General features: G+C 45.6%; 1 protein-coding gene across 2 annotated transcripts in view; it reads left to right on the top strand.

Moving 5' to 3' along the window:
- The window catches only part of CHTF18 (chromosome transmission fidelity factor 18), a 36129-nt gene that overhangs the window by 11185 nt on the left and 3021 nt on the right, over window positions 1-21923 (top strand). For both annotated transcript variants that reach the window (XM_083476199.1, XM_083476198.1), the window contains exons 13-20: window positions 1314-1407; window positions 1902-2000; window positions 2918-3048; window positions 4081-4252; window positions 5680-5904; window positions 7582-7731; window positions 9837-9967; window positions 17810-17954. In XM_083476199.1, the coding sequence (XP_083332325.1) occupies window positions 1314-1407; window positions 1902-2000; window positions 2918-3048; window positions 4081-4252; window positions 5680-5904; window positions 7582-7731; window positions 9837-9967; window positions 17810-17954 (1147 nt within the window). The remainder of the gene's footprint in view (window positions 1-1313; window positions 1408-1901; window positions 2001-2917; window positions 3049-4080; window positions 4253-5679; window positions 5905-7581; window positions 7732-9836; window positions 9968-17809; window positions 17955-21923) is intronic.

Here is a 21923-nt window from a genome sequence, read left to right on the forward strand (position 1 = left end):
ATAAATGTAATCAAATAAATAAATTCTCACATATGGGAGCCACACCACCTGTTCGGAGGTTGAAGCAAAGCATTGTGGGAATGACAATGGTCATCTTGACTGGTTACTGTTTATCGGTGGGGGCCTAATAAGCTTCATTTCCCACATTAGGCCTGCCGGATCTTGAGGAGAAACGTCTCCTGAATTTTTAAAGCTGAAACTTGAAAATCCCATTACAGTGGTGCCCCGCAAGACGAATGCCTTGCAAGACGGAAAACTCGCTAGACGGAAAACTCGCTAGACGAAAGAGTTTTCCGTTTTGGAGGTGCTTCGCAAAACGAATTTCCTATGGGCTTGCTTCGCAAGACGACAATGTCTTGCGAGTTCCTGCTGGGTTTTTTTTCCTCCCCCCCCCCCTTTTTCTAAGCCGCTAAGCCGCTTATCAGCTGATCCGATCAGCAGATAAGCCGCTAATAGTGCTAATCCGCTAATCCGTCAATGGGCTTGCTTCGCAAGACGAAAAAACCGCTAGACGAAGAGAATCACAGAACGGATTCTTTTCGTCTTGCGAGGCACCACTGTATTAGATTTCAAACCCTGAACATGTGTATCTTTTGTGTCACTCCCACCCACCCTTTGATTTCTGTATTCTTCTGTCTCTGGACTAAAAGCCCTATCTCCCCTCAGCCCTGACCAACTCTACTCTCAGAACCTTTTTGCCCACCACACTGACAGCCAGAAACCTGTACTACATACAAATTAGAGATGAGGAAGAATGGCCAACTAAACTGTTGGACTATGCCAAAATGGCAAAACTGACATAAAAGCTCAGGAACCAAGAAGACCAAAACGTCAACAAAGAATGGGAAAATTTTGTATAATTTACTTGAGAGACCACCGTCAGCTGATGAAAACATTAGCAGGATTACAATAACAATTGTAACATAGAAGATATTATGTTCAAAATTTAGAGACATAAAATTTGGATGATGAAATAATATGCAGTTGAAAAGGTTTATAAGATTCGGACAAATCTATAAATACGGATATCGCCATTTTGTATTGTTATAACTCTACACTTGTAAAATAAAATAAAAAATATTTCGAAAAACAAATTGGAGATGAGGGTGCAAATGAAACAGATTCCACTCCGAAAGCAATGTCCTAAATCCCCGGCATGCTTTGTGATGAACATATCTCGTGAGTATCTGTGTTAGGCCCATCCATAGTTTTGCATCTCAGCCTCTGGCAGCAGGCCCTGTACTGTACTTAACTCAGGACTCCTTCCGTTATTTCCCTGCCAATATACATCTCTGCCTCTTGTCTTTTTCTAGGTACGTCCCTTCTCTTCGTTTGCTGAGACAACAAGCCTTCCTTCTCAACTTCCCCTCAACGGCGCCATCCAGGCTGGTCCAGAGGCTGCACGAAGTAAGATCCAAATCCAAAATAATTTATTCTCCCGTTGCCTTGGGACTATACTTCCCTGCAGCATGAACTTTGTACCTGTGTCAGCATTTAAAAACTCACCTGGCCTGGTGGCTGTTTCTGTGGTGAGGAACATGGCCGCCAGGCAAGCAATCCAGGGAAGCTTGGCAAAAGCTAGCTCACTTCTTCATTATGTTTCTTTATTATCCATTCAGTTTTATTATTTTTAATAAATACTTTACACAGTTTTGTATAGGCCGCTTAGGTCTTTGTTGATTAAGCAGTATATGTTTGGAAAGTTGATTCGACTTTTAATCTATTTTTACTCTGTTGTTATTTTATCGTTTTGAAAGTCTTAAAATATAAGGGTTAATTTTTCATAGTGCTAATTTTATTATATTTAACTTTTCTGCAAACTGCTTTGAGGTTTTTTTAAAAACAACAATTAAGTCTTCACATGTGCAGCTGCCTCTAATATACATATTTTTGCATTTCAGATCACTGTTAAGCAAGGCATGAAGGCTGACACAGGGGCCCTCTTGGCATTGTGTGAAAAGGCAGAGAATGACATTCGCTCTTGTATTAACACCCTGCAGGTAACTTCACATACCCCACTTTCATCTTTTATCAGGGGTGGAGGAGAATTTCTATTTTGTTTGCATTTTAATGAGGGACCACCTCATTCTCACTTCAAGAATCTATGCACAAACCAAAACTTTGCCCTTCTTTGAAATTCACACTTGCCTGAGTTTTGTGATGCAGTTCTCTATTTGATTAACAACAACAAAGGCACAGAAGTGCATATATTAGCGGGAAATGTGTATAAAAACACATGCCGTATTTTTTGCTCTATAAGACTCACTTTTTCCCTCCTAAAATGTAAGGGGCAATGTGTGTGCGTCTTATGGAGCGAATGCAGGCTGCGCAGCTATCACAGAAGCCAAAACAGCAAGAGGGATTGCTGCTTTCACTGCGCAGCGACACCTCTTGCTGTTCTGGCTTCTCAGATTCAGAATATTTTTTTCTTGTTTTCCTCCTCCAAAAACTAGGTGCATCTTGTGGTCTGGTGCATCTTATAGAGCGAAAAATACGGTATTTTGGTGAAAATCACATTAAAATGTGCACTGTTAGGGGGGAATTGCTTTCAGAAAAACGTGTGTAGTAATCAAAGCTGCAAAGAAGAATGTGTTTATTAGGAGAACTTTGCACCAGAATGCCAAGGAATTTTCATGAGAGAGAGAAATAAAATAAATAAAAACGTAAAAATTATTTGGGACTGGCCCACGAGCATCCAGTGAGTTTTATGGCTGAATGGGGATTTGAACCCTGGGCTCTCCCAGGTCCCCTTCCCACCTTAACCACTGTACCACATTACCACTTTATTGCAAACTGATGTGAAAATGTGGAGAACTGAAATTATGCTTAGTAAAAGGGGAAACCTGGAGAGTCTGAAATTGACAGGCCCGTCAACCCCATTCCATGTCCTCAAATCTCCCTGTGTTGTCTTTTTAAGTTCCTGCACAGTCGAGGTAAGAAGGAACTGAACGCGAGGACCGTGCAGACCACGCAGGTTGGCTCTAAAGACCAGAACAAAGGGCTGTTCTCCATCTGGCAGGAGATCTTCCAGCTTCCAAAAGTGCAGAGGTGAGGAGGGGGAGCTTCTGCGCTTCATTCGGCAGATCCTTTAGAACTTAAGAGGAGCCCACTGGATCAGGCCAATGGCCCATCTAGTCCAGTGTCCTGTCCTCATAGTGGCCACACAGGTAACAGGGGGAAACCCTCAAGGAGGACCCAAACTATAAAAAGCACGCTCTCCTCCTGTGGCTTCCAGCAACTGGGATTCAGAAGCATTACTGCTTCCAGTCGTAGAGGCAGAGCATAGCCATCCTGGCTGGTAGCCATTGATAGTCTTCTCCATGGACTTGTCTACTCCTCTTTTAAAGGCATCTAGGTTGGTGGCCATCGCTGCCTCCTGCGGAAATGAGTTCTACAGTTTAACTATGCGGTGCATGAAGATGGACTTCCTTTTATCCTTCCTGACTCTCCAAAAACATTCAGCTTCATTGGCTGCCCACCAGTTCTAGTGTTACAAAGGGGGGGGGGTATCTGGCCACTTTCTCCATGCCAATTTGTCCCTTCCAAGATGCATTTTGGGGTATATTTCTTAATAGAAGTGCAAAAATGCACCAGGTTTTAAGACTGCAAGGGATTTTGCAAACTGAACTAATGTTTTCCAGACATGACATTTTTATTTGATTTTTTTTTCCTTTTAATTATGTTATTTAGACCATTAAAAGCTGCAGATTCTTTCTTTTTTTCCTGATGTTTGTGCATGGAGGACCTGTATTTGGTACAACAGTGTGAGATAAATTTTAAAATTATTTATTTGGCAATGCTTAAATACCGCTTAGAATTTAAGTGGTTTACGTAGTATGCTATACGGTATTGATTCTTTTTTAAATAGTGATTAAAAATTATGGAAATATAACATAAATTATTTGTTTAGAAAACAAAAGTACATAATGAGATCACGTCTCCACATTTTGACAACTGCAAAGTTCACTGTTGCTTGATTCCCCGCCGCTGCCGCCACCGCCTTTCCCTCCCACCCACCATGGGGAAGCTTTAAACTGCATGACCAGTCTTAACCCTTCTGCTTCCTGCTTCTGTTCCAAGGCAGAGAATCGGTTTGGACCCTTCAATTCCGGCTCACCTCCTTGCTAACGGGGGCGATGACAACCTGTTCCATGTGACCTCAGCTAGAGCTTCCCTTAATCCAAATGCCCAAAGGTTTCACCACATCCTGCATCTAAGCATGTCCTCAGGAGAACATGAAAAGCTTACCCAGGCATGTAGTTTATGTTTCATTTTTCGCTTTGGTATGAGAAAGCAAAATTCAGACCACTAGTTCAGATCCTTATCTCCCCATGTCCTTCCCATCCCCAAATATATATTACCAAGAGCTTGGGGCAAGTTACAATATTTAAGAAACAGAAATATATGGTATATAAAAAATTGTCCAGTAGCACCTTAGAGACCAGCTAAGTTTGTTCTTGGTTTGAGCTTTTGTGTGCATGCACACTTCTTCAGATACAGAGGCACGCAAAATTATAATGACTTGAAGACATTCAGAACTTAGAAAAACACTACATGTGGATTTCAGCATTGCACCATCTTTCAAAAGCTTATTCAATTAAAAGCTGTGATTCTGAAAGTTGGTCAGGCTCTGAATTTGGTGAAGCTCGTACAGATGAAAAGCACAGAGCTGTAGGGTAGCCTCTGTGAATGCCTTTCAGTGTTGCATTGGGGGGTTGCAGTTCAACAAAAGATACTGGCTGACACCTTGGCCACATTCACACCATACATTCAAAGCAGTATGATACTGCTTTATACAGACATGGGCTCCCCCCCCCCCCAGTATTGCTGTGAGTTTGTGGGGTGTCCGGACTCCCTGCTTCTAATTCATGGACACTCCTTCTAATTCCTGGGTGACAGGCACTGGATTTAGCATTTTAAAGTAAAGCCAGATTGGCTTCCCATGTTCAAGTGATCATCTGATCATCTCCATTAAGGAGAACAAAAGGAAAGTGATGAGCCATTAGAAATCTCACCAGAGAGAGCAGGAACTCCTTCAGATCAGACTTAGTTAGAATACAAAAGGCTGCTGTGGCTAGGGGAGAAGGTAGAACCTCTTGGGGTGTCAATGCTTTAAGCCCCTCCATCATAGGCTAAGATGGTAAAGGTAAAGGGACCCCTGACCGTTAGGTCCAGTCGCGGACGACTCTGGGGTTGCGGCGCTCATCTCACTTTACTGGTCGAGGGAGCCAGCGTACAGCTTCCAGGTCATGTGGCCAGCATGACTAAGCTGCTTCTGGCGAACCAGAGCAGCGCACGGATGGTATATACATGTAAATAAATCATATGAAGATGCCACAATTTCTGTTGTGCCTCATTTCCAAAGGAAACATGAACCCTGGAACTTTGCACCACTCAGAAATTGGGGTAGCATGCAACAATGTCTTGGAAGCTGTAATTTGTTGAAGGCTCTGAGAGGAATTGAACTACAATTCCAAGAGTGGTTTAACGGTCAGTCCTTCTCACAGGGAACTCAGGGAATTGTAGCTCCATGGGGGGGTGGGAGGCGGGATAGGGTGTCTCCTAACAACTCTCGGAGCGCTTAACAAGCTACATGTCCCAGAATTCTTTGGGGGTGAGCCATGACTGTTTCACAAGCGCATGGTTGTGACTGTGGCTTGTCTCTGCTTCCCTTGGCAGGGCTTGTACGACAACTTTCTGAACATGAAGATAAAGGACTCCGCCTTTGACTCGCTCTGCCTGGCCTTGGAGTGGCTGGGCTTCTCCGACCTGGTGAACAAGGCAGTCCTGCACAGGCAGAACTTCCAGCTCATGCGCTACTTGCCCTTCCTCCCCGTCGCTTTCCACTTGCTCTTTGCCGCTTCCAGCGTTCCCCGCCTGGCCTACCCCAACAGCCAGCACGAGGCATGTATTGAGAGAGGAGTGGTCGTGGGCAGAGCCAGGTGTCGCAAGCCAAGCGGCGCTGTCTTGGAGGGGGTGGGCAGATCCTGTGGGGAGGGCGAGAGATCAGGATCTGGAACTCCCAGGGGCCCAATTGGAATCAAAAGGAAGAGGCAGGGTGTGTGGAGCTTGTTGGAGTTTACACTTAGCCATGCAGTTCACCTGCAGTCCCTTTAACTCTAGCCTGGCCTATGCATTGCTCAGATTCATGCATTGAAGAGCTTGGCAGAACCCAAAACCTGAGTTTGAGTTCATCCAGGAATGTGAGTCTTCTCTGCACTACAGTAGTACCTCGGGTTACAGATGCTTCAGGTTACACGATTTCAGGTTGCGCACCGTGCCGAACCCGGAAATACCGGAATGGGTTACTTCCAGGTTTCAGTGCTCACGCATGCGCAGAAACGCCAAGTCGCAACCCATGCCTGCGCAGACACAACGCTGCAAGTTGCAAACACTGCGGGTTGCGAACGTGCTTCCTGCACGGATCACGTTAGCAGCCCGAGGTTCCACTGTAGTTGTATTTCTTTATGCTCTGAGGCAGCAAGGTGCTACAGTATTGAGAATCGTCCAAGAATCATTACTTAGGTAACCTGTTGCAGACTTTGAAGAACTATTAATAGCTGAGGAAGTCCTTCAGGGCGAAACAAGGAAATAATCCTGAAACCTTGTTCTACCCTCTACCCTACCCAGCTGCCTGAGCCAGCCTGCCTGTGTCTGCTACCTGTTCTAGCCAGACTCATCAGCTGTATTGTCCGTAACATTCCAGGGACTTTTCCTTAACCACATTCAAGGACTGTAACATATAAACTAAAATAAGAATGTACAGTACAACCTCTACTTACAATCATAATCTGTTCCGGAGGCCTGTCCGCTGAGTGAAACCGGACACTAGTAGAGGCGTCGTTGTGCATGTGCGCATTCAGTGGCAGCGCACTTCTGTGCACGCGTAGATGGCGGCAGCCGCTTGTGTGCACGCGCAGACGCAGAAGCTGCTTCCGCACATGTGCGAATCGTGGCAAACCCGGTGTTTACTTCTGGGTTTGCCGCAATTGCAACTTGGAACGTCCGCAAGAAGAGGCGGGTGTAAGTCGAGGGTCCACTGTATGAAGAAATTAAATCTTCATTGGATTTAATTAAATAGATTATATACCTTGCTTAAGGATTGTTTATGGTATACATCCTGGACTTGATTCGTATGATAGGAAGTTTGTTACAAAGAAATTTGTTACAAACATTACCACTCAGCCTGTTGCGCTCTATTGCATCTGCGTAACAAGGTATTGTATTTGTTTTGACCCTGAGGCAGCAAGGGGCATTCCTAATTAATCCTGAGTCCAGGCTTGTTCGGTTTTCTCCTTGATCCTGGAGCTTACCAGTTTCCAAAGCTGGTGTACCTACTATTGTCATCGCTCAGTGGCCCAGCACCTTGTTTTGCATGAAGAAGTTCCCAGGCTCAATTCCCAGCCTCTCTGTGGACAAATAACTGACCAGGTACAAAGCAGTTTCCTTTGTATCGGCATAAGTTCTGCTAGGCTGAGCTTTCACATCTTGCGGAAGTCTGACAACATTCCACGTCATGATGATAAAACGTAACTTGGAGACTGACAGCTCACTAGTGCTGCTTGTTTTGCTTTTCTCAAGTCCCTGGTGAAGCTGACTCAGATGCAGAACCTCATTGCTTCCATGATGTCTGGGATCACGCCAACCTCCCGCAGCCGTGCTGGACCGCAATCTCTCGTCCTTGAGGCCCTTTGCCTCCTCTTGGAGATTATCTCACCGAAACTGAGACCGGTAAGGAAGCCCTTCTGTTATGAGAATTTTATTTTCATCATCATATATATGTGATTTATTGCCCACCCCTTACCCTAAGGTCCCAGGACTGATCACAGCCATTTAAAATACCATATAAACCACAGTTTAATACAAATTACATTCACAAAAGTAGTCTGGGTCATAAAACTATGCATCACATGTGTCAAAGGCCCAGGGTAAACAGGCACATCTTCACCATACCGCCAAAAACTGCATAATGAAGTTCCCAGACGTGCATCTGTGGGAAGGAAGTTCCACAGCTTGGTGACTGTCACAGAGAACACCCTGTCACTGGCCATCTCTACCCCGGCTGCTGAGGGTGGTGGAACTGCCCAGTTCCTATCCCCGAGTGCCCCTTAGGCCTCAAACATTCCCTGTGACTATGATAACTGGGAATTTTGGACTACAACTCCCATCATCTCTAGTCAGCACAGCCATTCTGACTGTGGCCATGCTCGCTGAGGCTGATGGGAGTTGTAGTTCAAAACATCCGGAGGCCACTGGGTTGGTGAAGGCTGCTTTCCTGGGCATGGCAGTCGATGTTAGTTTGGTGAGTCTCCCCATTCCACAGGCTTCATTCGTCACCCTTTGAAACCCCTGTGTCCCTTGCCAGCTGCTTTTGTTTGCCACGTGAAGATTGCCTGCCCATTCCTGAAACAGTGAGCAAAGGACACCCTCCCTGCCCAAGTGGACTGCCAAGGCCATCCCGTCCCGGTCCTCTGTCCTGAGCTTTACCTCAGGGGACCTTCTTGCGTTGCAAGGCTAACGGGGACAGTTATGCAAGTGCTGGCAGAAGCAAAGACCGGAAGGGAAACAATTAATTCCGTGGATGAGATCTGTACCCGAAAAAAACAAAATGACAGCAGGTGTCCTGTCCTGTCCTTCTCTCCCCCGCCATCCTGTTTGTGTCACAAAAATCTTTTGTCTGCTTGGTGTCCATTGCCCTTCAAATCATGGTACGTGAACAGGCTGTTGGGAATCTTTGAAGGTCAAAAAAGAAGTAGCAGGCATGGCTTGCTTGAGTCCTTTGGGCCTCGTTGCTTACACTGCGCATAATGCTTGAAGCACTCTGAGGCTGGTAGCAGAGTGGCCGTTCTCCTGGCACATCTGCATCTGATGGGTGGAACTTTGGAACTCGCTCCTGCAGGAGGCAGGGATGGACTCCAACTTGGATGGCTTTAAAAGAGGGTCAGAGGAATTCATGGAGTAGGAATCTGACACAGTGGCTATGCCCTGACTCCATGGTTGGAGGCAGCAGTACTTCTGAATACCAGTTACTGGAAACCACAGGAGGGGAGAGGGCTCAAATCCTGCTTGCTGGTTTCGCATTGGGGCATCTGTTTGGCCACTGTGAGAACAGAACTTGATGGGCCATTGGCCTGATCCAGCAGGCTCTTCATACATTCATATGTGATAAAATTCTTAACAACAGCGGAACAGAGATTTTAGATCAGGTGTAGGGAGGAACAGCTCCCTAGCACATTGGCCATGCTGGCTCTGATGTGAGTTGTAGTTCAGCAGCATCTGGCAGGCCAGAGGTTCCTCACACGTGGTGCAGATTTGCCGGTTAAAGTTGCTCTGGAGTAAGTGGGTTTCCCAGTGGGTGCCTACATTTATTTAGAGGGTTTTTACACCACTCTCCAGCCAAAAAGACTCCCAGAGCTTCTTACATACAACCAACTAAAACTAGACCGTCCGTGCCTGGAAGCTTGCACTCTAAAGGACACGACACGAAAGGAAAGACAGGCACGGAGGGAAGAGGGGGGAAAGCAAATGGGCAGGCAGCCATTTCCCCCACCCCACCCTGTCCTTGGCAGCCAGATACAACAAAGCTGTCCCCAGGCTATAGTTTTGCCCACTGTGTGGGTCCTCTCTTAACTCTCTGCCCTTATCCAGTGAAGGAAAGGCCACCCAAAAGTGCGTCTTACTCCTTATTTAACCCGCCGGTCCCTGTGCTCTGCAGGAGAGGGGCACCCTCTAGCAAATCAATGTATGCAGTTAGTCCAAGTCAGCTATAAGATGTTGCCTTGAGGTCTAGTAGCAAGAGAGATTCCTACTCACTGTCTTCCATTTGCAATTTCCAGGTGAACACCCAGCTGTACAGTCAGAAAGAGAAGCAGCAGCTGGGGGAGCTAATCAACACCATGTTGGCATATAATCTTACTTACCACCAGGAGCGGACCCCCGAAGGGCAGTATGTCTTCACGCTTGACCCGTGAGTACTGTATAAGACAGGCATGGCCAACTTGGCCCTCCCGCTTTTGGGGGGACTACAACTCCCATCATCTATAGCTAACAGGACCAGTGGTCAGGGATGATAGGAATTGTAGTCCCAGAACAGCTGGAGGGCCAAGTTTGGCCATGCCTGGTATAAGAGCATCAGGAGAGCCTGCCTGCTGGGGACTGTCTGGTCCAACACCCTGTTTTCTTGTTCTGATGGGGACATGAGTGCAGCAGCACTCTCCCTGCCTGTGATTCCCAGCCTACTGCCTCCATCAGAACACAGTCATCATAGCTTTTGATAGCCTTATGCTCCATGGATTTTTTCTCTGTTTATAAATCCATCACTACTTGTTGCAGGGCCACTCTCCACTGCAAAGCAGGGTAAACCCTTTAAAGATCCTGGGGTCCAGTTTCCTGCCACTTGTGAGTGGCAGCTGTTGGTGTGAACCTGGGTTCCTCAGTACCACAGTGCCCGCAAACACCTTTCCTTGGCATCTACCAAGGTTTTGTGCCCTTCTTTTTTCAGGCAGGTTTTTTTGTTGTTGTTTTTTGGTGGGGGTTCCATTTCCCCTCTCCCCCACTTTACTCATTTGGGTATGTGTGTGGTGAAAGGGTTGCTTCTTGCTTGTATTTTCTGAGCGCTCTCAGTCTTTTTCTCTGTGAAATGGGCCCACAGCAGTTTCTTCTATTTCCAAATGGGCCCCTGGGCCCAGAAAGGTTGGGGACCCCTGGTGTAAACTCTGCAAACCATCCCCCTTTAGAAAAGCATTGTGTTTGACACAGAAACGAAATCTCGGTCTCCTTGCACCTTTTGATCTTGTTGCATTTCACACACGGTCACTCGGCTGTTCTCCTCACGCCCACCACATGAGGAGCACCTAGATCCATGAGCTCCTCCTTGACATTCACAATTCAGAGCATGGCCCACTCATCCTTCCTTGTGACTCCATTCTGGGGGCAGCATTTCACTCGGAAGCGGAGTGGTCCTCTGTTTTGCAGCCAAGATTTTGCTGCCTGGGACACACTTGAGTGGAAGTCATGGGAGACGGAGCAGTCCTCCATAAGTTATTCTAACCTTGTTATTCATGGGGGGGGGGGAGTATGCTAATTCCCAACCCCTAACCAGACCAGGACCCTGGGAGACCAGGGTTCAAATCCCCGCTCACTCTGGCCAGTCACTCACTCTCAGCCTAACCTTCCTCACACGGTCATTGTGGGGATGAAAAGGGTAGCAGGAGAAGTATGGAGGCCACCTTGAGCTCCTTGGAGGAAAGTTGAGGTATAAATGTGACAAATAAATAATTAAAAATAAATTGGCAGGTCTTATTCAGCAACACTCCCTCTGGCTGCTGAGGTTTCGGCAGGCATGGTCTACCATTTCATTTTATGAAAAAGCTGGGAATCCAAGAATCTGAATTCTGGATTCAGAATTGTATCCAGTACCCGAGGAGTCATATTTTTATCCACAGTGCTTCCGCGTTCTGTATATTATGTTAGGATTTTCACTTGGGCATGAGGGACCCTCTGACTCTGAGCAGAAATCTCATTACCGATTCTAAGAGATTAGCAGGTTTTGTACAGAATTGCTGAGAAGCAGCATTTAATCGCCTTCTGCTTTTTTGACCTTGGATGCCTCTGAAATTAGCACCCCAAACCCTTGTTGTGGGTTTCTGACTACAGTGTCTTTCTTCCTCCTTTCTTTATCGTGTTTGTTAATAATAATAAAAACCAGTTAAAAGTGATTTATCAGGTGATCTTTTCAGAAAAGACCTAATATGGCACCAGCCCAGAGGTGGCATCGGCCATCATCACGTGTGACATTAGATAATCCAGGGTAGTAGAGAAACTCAAGGATTCGGCTTAAGCGCACGCTCTCTCTCTCTCTCTGCCTAAATTATCTGGAAGCAAGCGTGTTGTTTCCAGCCCTCCCTGAGCAGATGGTGAAAATATCCTCTTCATTTTCTGGGTATGTCGACTTTAAACACATCACTTCTCCCTTCCTGTGATCCAGCCCCCGCCACTTCCTCTCCACTCACTTAATCAGGTTTGATCCTCTTTGACTCCCCCCCCCCCCCAAAATCTGTCTTCTCTCTTCCTGTGAGCGAACGCACGCATAGATGTGTTGAGTTTTGTGGAAATCATGGGTAGTTTAGGGAAGTGTTCTGGAGTTGTGCTACACTTCTGCACCTCAGTTCTTGTAGCAAAACCATAATGTGGGAGATGGCCCATATCAGGCTTGTATATTGACTTAGTCACCTACGCTAAGGAAAAAATCACCTTTAGGCGACTCTTGAAGCAGTTAGCTTGACCAGAGTTAGTTAACTTTTTTCTGTTAGTCTGCAAATGGTTAATAGAAATGTGTTGAGCTAGGTAAGTTGGTAAAAACGCTCCTGGACTAGTAATTTTACCAAAGTTGGCCTAGATGTTAAAGTGATGAGGGTAAGAAAATCTTAGTGGGTTGTGTTGTTAATTACTTCCCACCCTCTATGATGGTTCAGCCTTCCCATACTAAACAGTGTGAGAAGGGCCATAGCTGAGCATCTCTCTTTGCCTGGAAGAGGTCCCAGGCTCAAGCCCCCAGATGGCATCTCCAGACAGGACTGGGAAAAAGACTCCCTGCCTGCCACCACAAAGAGCTCCTGCCAGTCGGTGCAGACAGTACTGAGGTAGATAGATGAGTGGTCCAACTAGGTATAAGTCTGCTTCCTGTTTGTCTTAAGGCTGGTGTAGGGAACCTTTGGCCCTCCAAATGTTGCTAAACTACAACTCCCAGCATACCTGGACATTGGCCACATTTGCTAGGGCTGATGGGAGTCATAGTTCAGTAACATCTGAAAGGCCACTGGTTCTCTGCAGCCCTGTAGTAAATAGCCAGGGTAGGAGGGTCAATTGCCTTCTGATATCCAAAGGCCTAATCACCTAGAGGCAACCCCGAACTCACCCCAGGCAGCCAGGTTAGAGTGGGGTTTTTCCGCAATCATCATGTCAAAACTCAAGCTGGATTTCCCATTGAGCCAAGTTTTGTTTTCTTTCTTCTAAGCCACCTGTCCTAACACAAGACTGCATTGGGTGCTCCTTTCACTCAAATCATTAATGAGAAATTTTGCCCTTGATTCGCCCGTCACTATAAGTAAGAGACAATATCCCTCCATTCTGCAAAATCAGGTTCAAGGTTAATACAGCTGGAAATGTTTTTTTCACTCCAAATCCCTTACATTCATTCAAAGGGCTTAGTGGTTTGCACTCATGTCTGCGTGTTCAGGGGATGGGAGAAATTTCCGTTTTCTTCTTTCCTGTATCATATCAGCTCTATTAGTTTGGGTTTCTGCACCCTGATTTCTACCAGATATCACTGAGCTGCCCTCTTTCCAGGAATATATTAAGTTTTCAGAGCTCCCCACCCTTTCAGGGCACGGATATATTTCTGCCTTCCTCCCACCCTCGCCATCAGCCCCCCTGCTGAGGGGATCAACAAGACGGACTTCTGATTTGCTGCCTTCTCCTGCCTTCTATTCATATTCTCATCATTGGAATCTCTCCCCGCCACCGGGCTCAAAACCAGCCTAGCCAAGATTGTTTGGCCTTAATCGGATTAGAGGAAGAGAAAACAGCTGCCTTTTGGCTTTTGACGGAGAGGCGCGAAGAAGCTGAAGATGCCTCCGGTTCTCCCCTCCTCACCGGGCCACTAGGATGCCAGCCCGCCTTCCGCTTCTATGTTTCAAGCCCGCTGCCAGGAGACTCTGTTCGTGACTGACTGGGGGGTGCCGCTGGTGATCGCCCTACTCCTCCTCGGCCTAATTTATCTGTTCATTTACCTGCCAGCCAGCCTCCAGCAGTCGTCGTCGGTGGAAGAGGCAGTGAGGAATTTAAGCGACAAGTACACTTACAACGGGGTGGGCTTTGTCAAGCAGTGAGATCTTCCACACGCTGGTCCAGAAGGCGCCAAAGTCCACCAGCAGCCAACCCATCACTCCATTTGAGGCTAAAGAGCAGCAGGCACAGATCTGAGCTCAGCAGACAAAACTTCCACTCCGGTTTCGTATCCAAGAGAGCCGTTCTTCCTTAGAGCAGTTGCATTTTTGGGTGTCTACGCCAGAGGAGACCGGCAGGTTTCTTCTTCCGATTGGCTGACCCAGGAGCCAAGTCTCTGAGCCTCGCTTCTCCGTCGTCTTACGTTTGCAGGGTGTCGTGGAGGAAAAGCTGAGTCTCGCCAGCGGAAAGCAGGGAGGAGGTGCTATGTTTGGGCATTTCGTGGAAGGAAGAACTCGCCAAGACATTTCGTTGTGGGAAGAGTTGAGGAGATTGGTGCAACCTGGGTGGCTGGCATCACCGAGAAAGGCTGAAGATCCGTGTGTGGAAAACGCTGGATCTTCAGAGGCAGGCAACAGCACTTGAAAAGACACTGGTCCTTGACTTTTACTCTTCATTGAGCCCCCACCTCACTGCTGGCCACCATCTTTGTAACAAAGCTTTCTGACTAAAAATGGCAAAATATGTTGTGTATCATTTGGCCGCAAGAGGGTTTGTCTAATTAATGCATAGCTGTGGCTTAGATTTGCTGGATTTTTTTTGCACAAACTTGTCAGCTTTGCTGTGGTTATGGCAGTGTTTCCTAAAAGAGCTTTAAAGGTACCCTTTCTTTTTCCTGGGTTAAACTTTCAGGGCACATACCATGCTCTTTAGAGCCAAAAGGATGATTCTTTTTCGGGAAAGCAGAAGCAAATCAGCTGCCTTCAGAGGATCCCACCCTCTGTGTTTCTGCATGAGTCACCAATCAGGGAAGATCCTTCGTTTGGAAGGAGGCAAGCCCAAAGCACTGACTCATGCAGAGGGGCACCAGGCAGACTCCTCGAAGGGTGGGTAATTCCACCACAATGGAGCTGATGGAATGATAAGATTGCACAATGTGGGGCAGAATTCCCCACCCTTGGTGGAAATTGATTGATCAGTTTGAAGGAGCCGAGACAGAGCAGCAACTCATTCAGAGACACTGCAGGCAGCCTGTAGTGCAAAGGGGTCCTTCAGATTCACAGGGGGCCCCTAACTATTTTAATTAACTTATTTATTGTGACACCATATTTTGTGAATTACTTGATTAAAGTGCTAGTTCTTTTGCTCCCTTCCAACACTCCTCTGCATTTCCTAGTATGCTAAGCCTCCTGTTTCTCTTTAAAAGTGGAGCTCTGTCTGTCTGCAGCAGGTGTCGAAATGAGTCAGTTGACGATTCAGTGCTTCTTTCTCAAAGAGATAATTAGATTTGGTTAATATCTGGCACATCCAGCATAGTAGATGGGTTGCTGCTTGTTACCATTTCTTCCTCTTTAACATGGATTCGTCTCAAGATCTAAGAATCTAGCTTTGCTTGCTTTATTTTATATTACCGTATTTACTCGAGTCTTAATGCGCCATCAAATCTAATGCGCACCTCAGTTTTCAGAACCTTGGAACCAAAAAAGTATTTGCTGGCGAATGTAAATGTGCCATCGAATCTAATGCACACCTTATGTTTTCGCAACATAATTTGGCCAAAAAGGGTAAGCATTAGATTCGAGTAAATACAAGTAAATTAAAAGCAAAGTTTTATTCCTTAGGGTGGAAAGATAATCTGCAAAGTAGGCAAAATGTGTCTGCAAAAGTTACCTTTTGTGTGTTGTGGGAATACTTACCTCTCTAGACAATTGGTCTTACCCTGGTGTCCTAAGTTAACGATTAGGATTGAACTGTTCAATGCATTGGCCCCCAGAAGAGGAGTGAAGGCCTGGTGGGCCCTCTTTCCAGATTTATTCCAGATGATGCTAGGCTGTAACTCACAAAATCCCTGACCTTTGGCAACTCCGGCTGGGGATTATTATGGTTATTATTATAATTTACTTTCCCTTCACCCTAGGGAATTTACACCCTTCACCACTAAGCATATTTGGTTGAATTTCATGTAATGAAAGGCTCAGTTTCAAATCGCAGCAAAATTTTGACACCTGAGTTCGAGAATCAAAATTCCAAATTGTTGGCTGGATTAAGTTGGTATGATTTTTGCTATAAAATTTAGTTAGACTGTTAGTGGAAACTGTCAAATACATGCCGGTATCCTTCTTGCCTGTAAAATGCCCATTTTGTTGTTAGTTACCAACTAATTATAAGTCCAGCACTGTTAAAAAGTGATCTGCTGCTTTCAGGGTTGACTCTGTGGTGTAGATTCTTCCAGCGTCTTAAGGCTGATGCAGAGCATCAAAGATTTGCTAAGTGCTTTGTACATTCCAGAAAATATATCAAGAGTATTTGCCAGCAAAATTCACATACAAGTAATTTTGAGGCGCATTTCACCTCCGCTTCAAATTTGAGGTTAAAATTCCACACTTTAGAAATCTCAAATTTCTCACTAGGCATTTTGTGTTTTGCATCCGAGGCGCAAATGTTGAAATTGTGTGTGTCGTCAGGATTGTCTCTGTCCACTTGCTTGGCACATTCGGTAGTGACAGCCCTTGCATTTCAGGAGCTCTGCCTTCTTTCTTTCTGTTTGCTGTATTAAAAGTGATTTCCTTCCAAGTCTCTGCTTGAAAACTCTAGAAGACCAATAAACCTTGCAATGTTCAGCCAAGGCTGCCTTGTCAGTGTCTGTCTCAGTTAATTCCTTTAGCTGTGCATTGATTAGCTGTATCCTTTTCTTTCCCTTTCCTTTCTTACTCTAACACCTGATGTCTTCATCTTCTGGAGAGAAATTTATAACGGTTCTTTATACAGTACACATTTTGATTTCTTTCAAACTTGCAATTCCAAAAACCAAAACCAAGTTAAGAAGTGGGGAACAAATGCCATGGGCATTATTTTTTTCCTTTTGAGCCATGGAACGCTCACAAACATTCTGACGTCTGGTGGGTGAAAGTGCCTGCAACAGGATGCTGGCAAGTAGTAATAGGTTCTGGTGAAGTGAAAGATCACTTTGACTAGCGTACTCACAGACATGGTCTGAAATTAAGAGGGTGCCAGGCTCATTTTGCACCTAAAGATTCTCCATTTGCAAGCACCTCAAAAAGTCTGGGTGCCATTTTTTTGCACCTGGCTGACACTCAAGGATTACTGAAATATATGTGCTTGAAATATATGTTAAGGGTAGACAATATGTTAAGGAGTTTAACAATAAAGAGTAGTGTGTTTTTAAAACTGAAGTACAGTACCAATACTTTTATTTTAAAATTAAACATGTATTAACAATTTTCTGCTAAAAATGTGATCTTAACAATGTGTCACTCATGTAAATTACATGTTAGTTCATGCTTATCAGAACAACACACACACCTAAGTGCCGACTAGACATTCTGTTTTGGCGCCCACAACCCAGGTCCCAGAAGCCATTTGGCTCCTAGCTTTTCTATCCCAGTTTCTAACTCTGCTCACAGAGGCCCTAAAACTGGGAAGGAGCTGTTTCAGGTTGGTGTTAGGAAGGCTGTATACAAGAAAGAGAACTTTGAATGCTAGGAAACTGGGACAAGTAAATTTCACACCTTAATTTGAACAAACCTGCCAAAATGCTAGCTGCAAGCATATACCTTCTGTGGGGTTTTTTAAAAATAACTTTATTTTAATCGTTGTTGTCTACCCTTTTAAGAATAATGGGGGCAAGAGTGGGCAGGTGTACAACTTAGTGCTCAAGGTGGCATTCATGGTTCTTCCCCCCCCCCCAATTTTATCTTCACTACAACCCTGTGATGTAGGTTAGGCTGAAAGGCAGTCAGTGGCCCCCATAGATGAGCAGAGATAGATAAGTTGCTGTTTTTTAGTGTGGTTCTCTTCTTGTTTATAATTCTTCTGCACTGATCTATCCCACTGCAATGCCTAGAAACATGGAGGAAGTGTGTAGGTTCCCAGATCTCCCGCTTCGGAAACCGCTGACTTACCAAGCCAAGCAGCTTATCGCAAGAGAAATTGAGCTGGAGAAGATGAGGCGGACGGAAGCCCTCCTTCATGCACGGAACTCTGGCCAGGTAAGTGGCTGGATGGCTCTTGGGGAGAGCAAGTGGATCAAAGAATAAGTGGGTCTGGCTTAGGGCCCCTCTACAGATCTTGTGTATGCCCCAGAATCCTTTGCAGCATGCAACGGTTCATTGGTAAACAAGCCTTCTGCACCAGAGGTTCCCCAAGGAGAAAAATCCCTGAAAATTAGTGGTCCAGAGAAGGGGATAGGACCCCTTTCCAACCTGATGACCACTTTCCCTTGTGGGCAACCGTCTGTGGGTCACATGCCAGTGGTGGATGGGGCCCACTGGTGCCAACTATAGGGGGTCTGGGCACCCACAAAAAAATTGTGGATGCTCAGCACCCGGTCTACTAGGCCTCCAGCACGACTTCTAGGGCCTTGCAAAGCACCACAAATCGTGTCTGAGCCATCGCAAAGCCCTGCCTAGCTTTGCAAATGTGTTAGCAGTCATTTTTCTCCACCATGGTGATAAAGCTTTCTGTTTTCTAAGCTCAGCAAATGTCTGACCTTTTTTTTTTTTAAGTGCTACTCAACTGCAGCTGAAGGGATTGGCATCAGTTCATTGACAGCCATAACATTCATGCTGAGGTTTACATGAGGACAGTCATAATTGTCAAATTCTTTTAGAAAGCTCTTCTGCCCTCTGGTGGGCCCAAGTGCCTATTACTGCCACCACATGAGTTCTTGGCACTGATCCTTTGACATTACAAGTCTCCATCCTCTTCATACCAGGAAAGATTGGTGATATCTGTTGCGGGGTGGGAAGAGAGACATGGCTGGTTTTTTGTAAGTGGCAGACTGAAATTTATAACTCTATAATTTGCTAGTGGAAATCTGGATTAAAGAGGCTCCTGATGCTACTTTCTGTTTGCTCAAGTGCCTTCAAAATTGTTGTTGTTATTTAGTCATTTAGTTGTGTCCGACTCTTTGTGACCCCATGGACCAGAGCACGCCAGGCACTCCTGTCTTCCACTGCCTCCCGCAGTTTGGTCAAACTCATGCTGGTAGCTTCGAGAACACTATCCAACCATCTCGTCCTCTGTCGTTCCCTTTTCCTTGTGCCCTCAATCTTTCCCAACATTAGGGTCTTTTCCAGGGAGTCTTCTCTTCTCATGAGGTGGCCAAAGTATTGGAGCCTCAGCTTCTGTCCTTCCAGTGAGCACTCAGGGTTGATTTCCTTAAGAATGGATAGGTTTGATCTTCTTGCAGTCCATGGGACTTTCAAGAGTCTCCTCCAGCACCATAATTTAAAAGCATCAATTCTTCGGCAATCAGCCTTCTTTATGGTCCAGCTCTCACTTCCAGACATCACTACTGGGAAAACCATAGCTTTAACTATACGGACCTTTGTCGGCAAGGTGATGTCTCTGCTTTTTAAGATGCTGTCTAGGTTTGTCATCGCTATTCTCCCAAGAAGCAGGTGTCTTTTAGGCCACCCTAAAGGAAATCTCTAATAGGCCACCTTAAACATGTTGTGTGAAGGCCCTTTTTTTGAAGATGGTAAGGCCAACGTAAACTAAGAGGAGGGTGGCAGCAGGATGCCCAGTTTCTGTGGCTTTAAGGCCTTTTTGTGTTGCTAAATATATCCTACCCAAGAGATCACAACATGGACAGTGGGTAACTCAGTTGGTTAGAGTTTGGTGCCGTTAACGCCAAGGTTGCAGGTTTCATCCCTGTATGGGATAGCTGCATATTCCTACATTGTTGAGGGTTGGACTCGATCCTAAGGGTCCCCTTCCAACTCTACAAAACTATGATTCTACGAAGAACGGACTAGTGGTCCGCGTGGAGTTGAAAAATTAGTTGGCAGCTGGTACCTTAAGCTTAGGTAAAGGTAAAGGGACCCCTGACCATTAGGTCCAGTTGTGGCCAACTCTGGGGCTGCGGTGCTCATCTCGCTTTATTGGCCGAGGGAGCCGGCGTACAGCTTCCGGGTCATGTGGCCAGCATGATTAAGCCGCTTCTGGCGAACCAGAGCAGCACACAGAAACGCTTCCCACCGGAGTGGTACCTATTTATCTACTTGCACTTTGACGTGCTTTCGAACTTCTAGGTTGGCAGGAGCAGGGACCGAGCAAAGGGAGCTCACCCCGTCTTGGGGATTCGACCTTCTGATCGGCAAGTCCCAGGCTCTGTGGTTTAACCCACAGCGCCACCCGCATCCCTACCTTAAGCTCAGTCGCACATAATTTGTTGAAACTTGGACAGATTTGCTGCCTGAAAACCTAGAAAGCTGCTGCCAGCCTGTGTTGTACTGAGCTAGATGATCAGTAGTCTGATTCAGCAAAGAGCACATTCTTACGTTCCTAATTATAGAATAGTAGAGTTGGAAGGTAGCCCAGGGGTCATCTAGTCTAACCACCTGCAATGCAGGGATCATGGCTCAAGAATCCCTGGCAGATGGCCATCCAACCTTTGTTTAAAAACCTCCAACAGAGGAGAGTCTACTGTCAAATTATCATGATGATGGAAGAGAGCATTGTAAGCTTCTGTCCCCTAGAGGGTGGCATTTCCTTGTGCAAGACCAGATCTCTAAATATACTGTTAGCCAGTAGTGATGGAAACTGGAAATAGTTGCAGGCTTACAGCAATCATGGAATTGCGGAGACCAAATGAGCTCAAAGGTCTTTCTCGGCAAACGCCCAAGGGAACAAGGAGCCAAAGACTAATTGAGAATCTGGGCCAGCTACTTATTAAAATACACGATGCAAGCTTTTTGAATCACACGGGTCTCTTCCTGTGTTTTGGGTGGTGATAGACTTCTTATGCCAAGATGCAGTGCATGATGCCCACACACACACACACACACACACACACACACACACACCAGGTGTTTGCTTTTTGTTCCTATTATGCAATGCTGGCAGCCACGGCTGTGGTGTGCAGTGTGACTTCTGCTGATACATCCAACATTGGTCCTAGAATTAAGCTGTCTGAAAATCTTTGACATCTGTTGAGTTTCTGGTCTTCATGACTGCAGTGAGTTGCTGGAAATTGTGTACCAAATGGTTCCTGAAATCTCTGAAGACAAGACTTGCTTCAGTAAGACTATCAGTGGCTGGGACTCTGTGTAGCTCTTGCGGAATGACTCCCCTGATTTGCAAAATGAGAAAATTTGTAGATTTGCATAATTTATACAGGCCGCAGAGCTGAGCTTTCCTTGTTGCTGTTTCATTTTTTAAATGCAGAATACAAACAGCCTTGCTAATTAAGCAGGCTGTGGGATTGCAGGTTTAATTAGGTTTCATATGGGCTGGCTGATAAGGTAAGAATTTATATAGTACCGAAGGAAATGAAATAATAGACGATGACTCCCCCCCCCATGTTTTTTTATACAAGAAAGGAAAAGAGAGTAAACAATTGTGATTCTTAAGAAAGAAAGAAAACCTATGGAAAAATTATTTGACCATATTGAATGGTATTTTAGAATTCTAAAACTTTAAAGGGAAAAGAATAAAAGAGACCAGCTGCTTTTGGACAATCAAATCTTGGTTGTTGTTTGGGACGACATCAGCCCTGGCCAAGACAGCCATATAATACTGGAGCTGACCTGAGTTGTACTCCAAAGCATCTGGAGGGCACCAGACTGGTGAAGACTGGCTTCTTACAATAAACCAAGATATGCACAAACTTCATGCATCAAAATGTAGCTGTTTTTCTCCTCCCTCTCTGCAAGTAAACAGGCCAGGAAGCAGCAGTTAAGCATAGGTTTCTGTTACAACCAAACCAGGAAACTATGGTGAGCAGAACAATCCAAAATGGGGCCTGGTGTTGATTTTGCATTTTCCTTTTTTCTTGCTTTTCTGGCTTGGTTTCAGTCATTGGAATTCATTGATTATGTAGATTGTGTGAGAGAAAGAGAGTCAGACAGACAGACAGAGGGAATGAATGGTGGTTAGAGTGTCATCCTAGAACCCAGGAGACTAGGATTCAAATCTTCATTCCACTGTGAAGCTCGCTGGCTGATATTGTGCCA

This window comes from Podarcis liolepis (genome assembly GCF_965112155.1).
Source record: "Podarcis liolepis genome assembly, chromosome: 14".
NCBI lineage: Eukaryota > Metazoa > Chordata > Lepidosauria > Squamata > Lacertidae > Podarcis > Podarcis liolepis.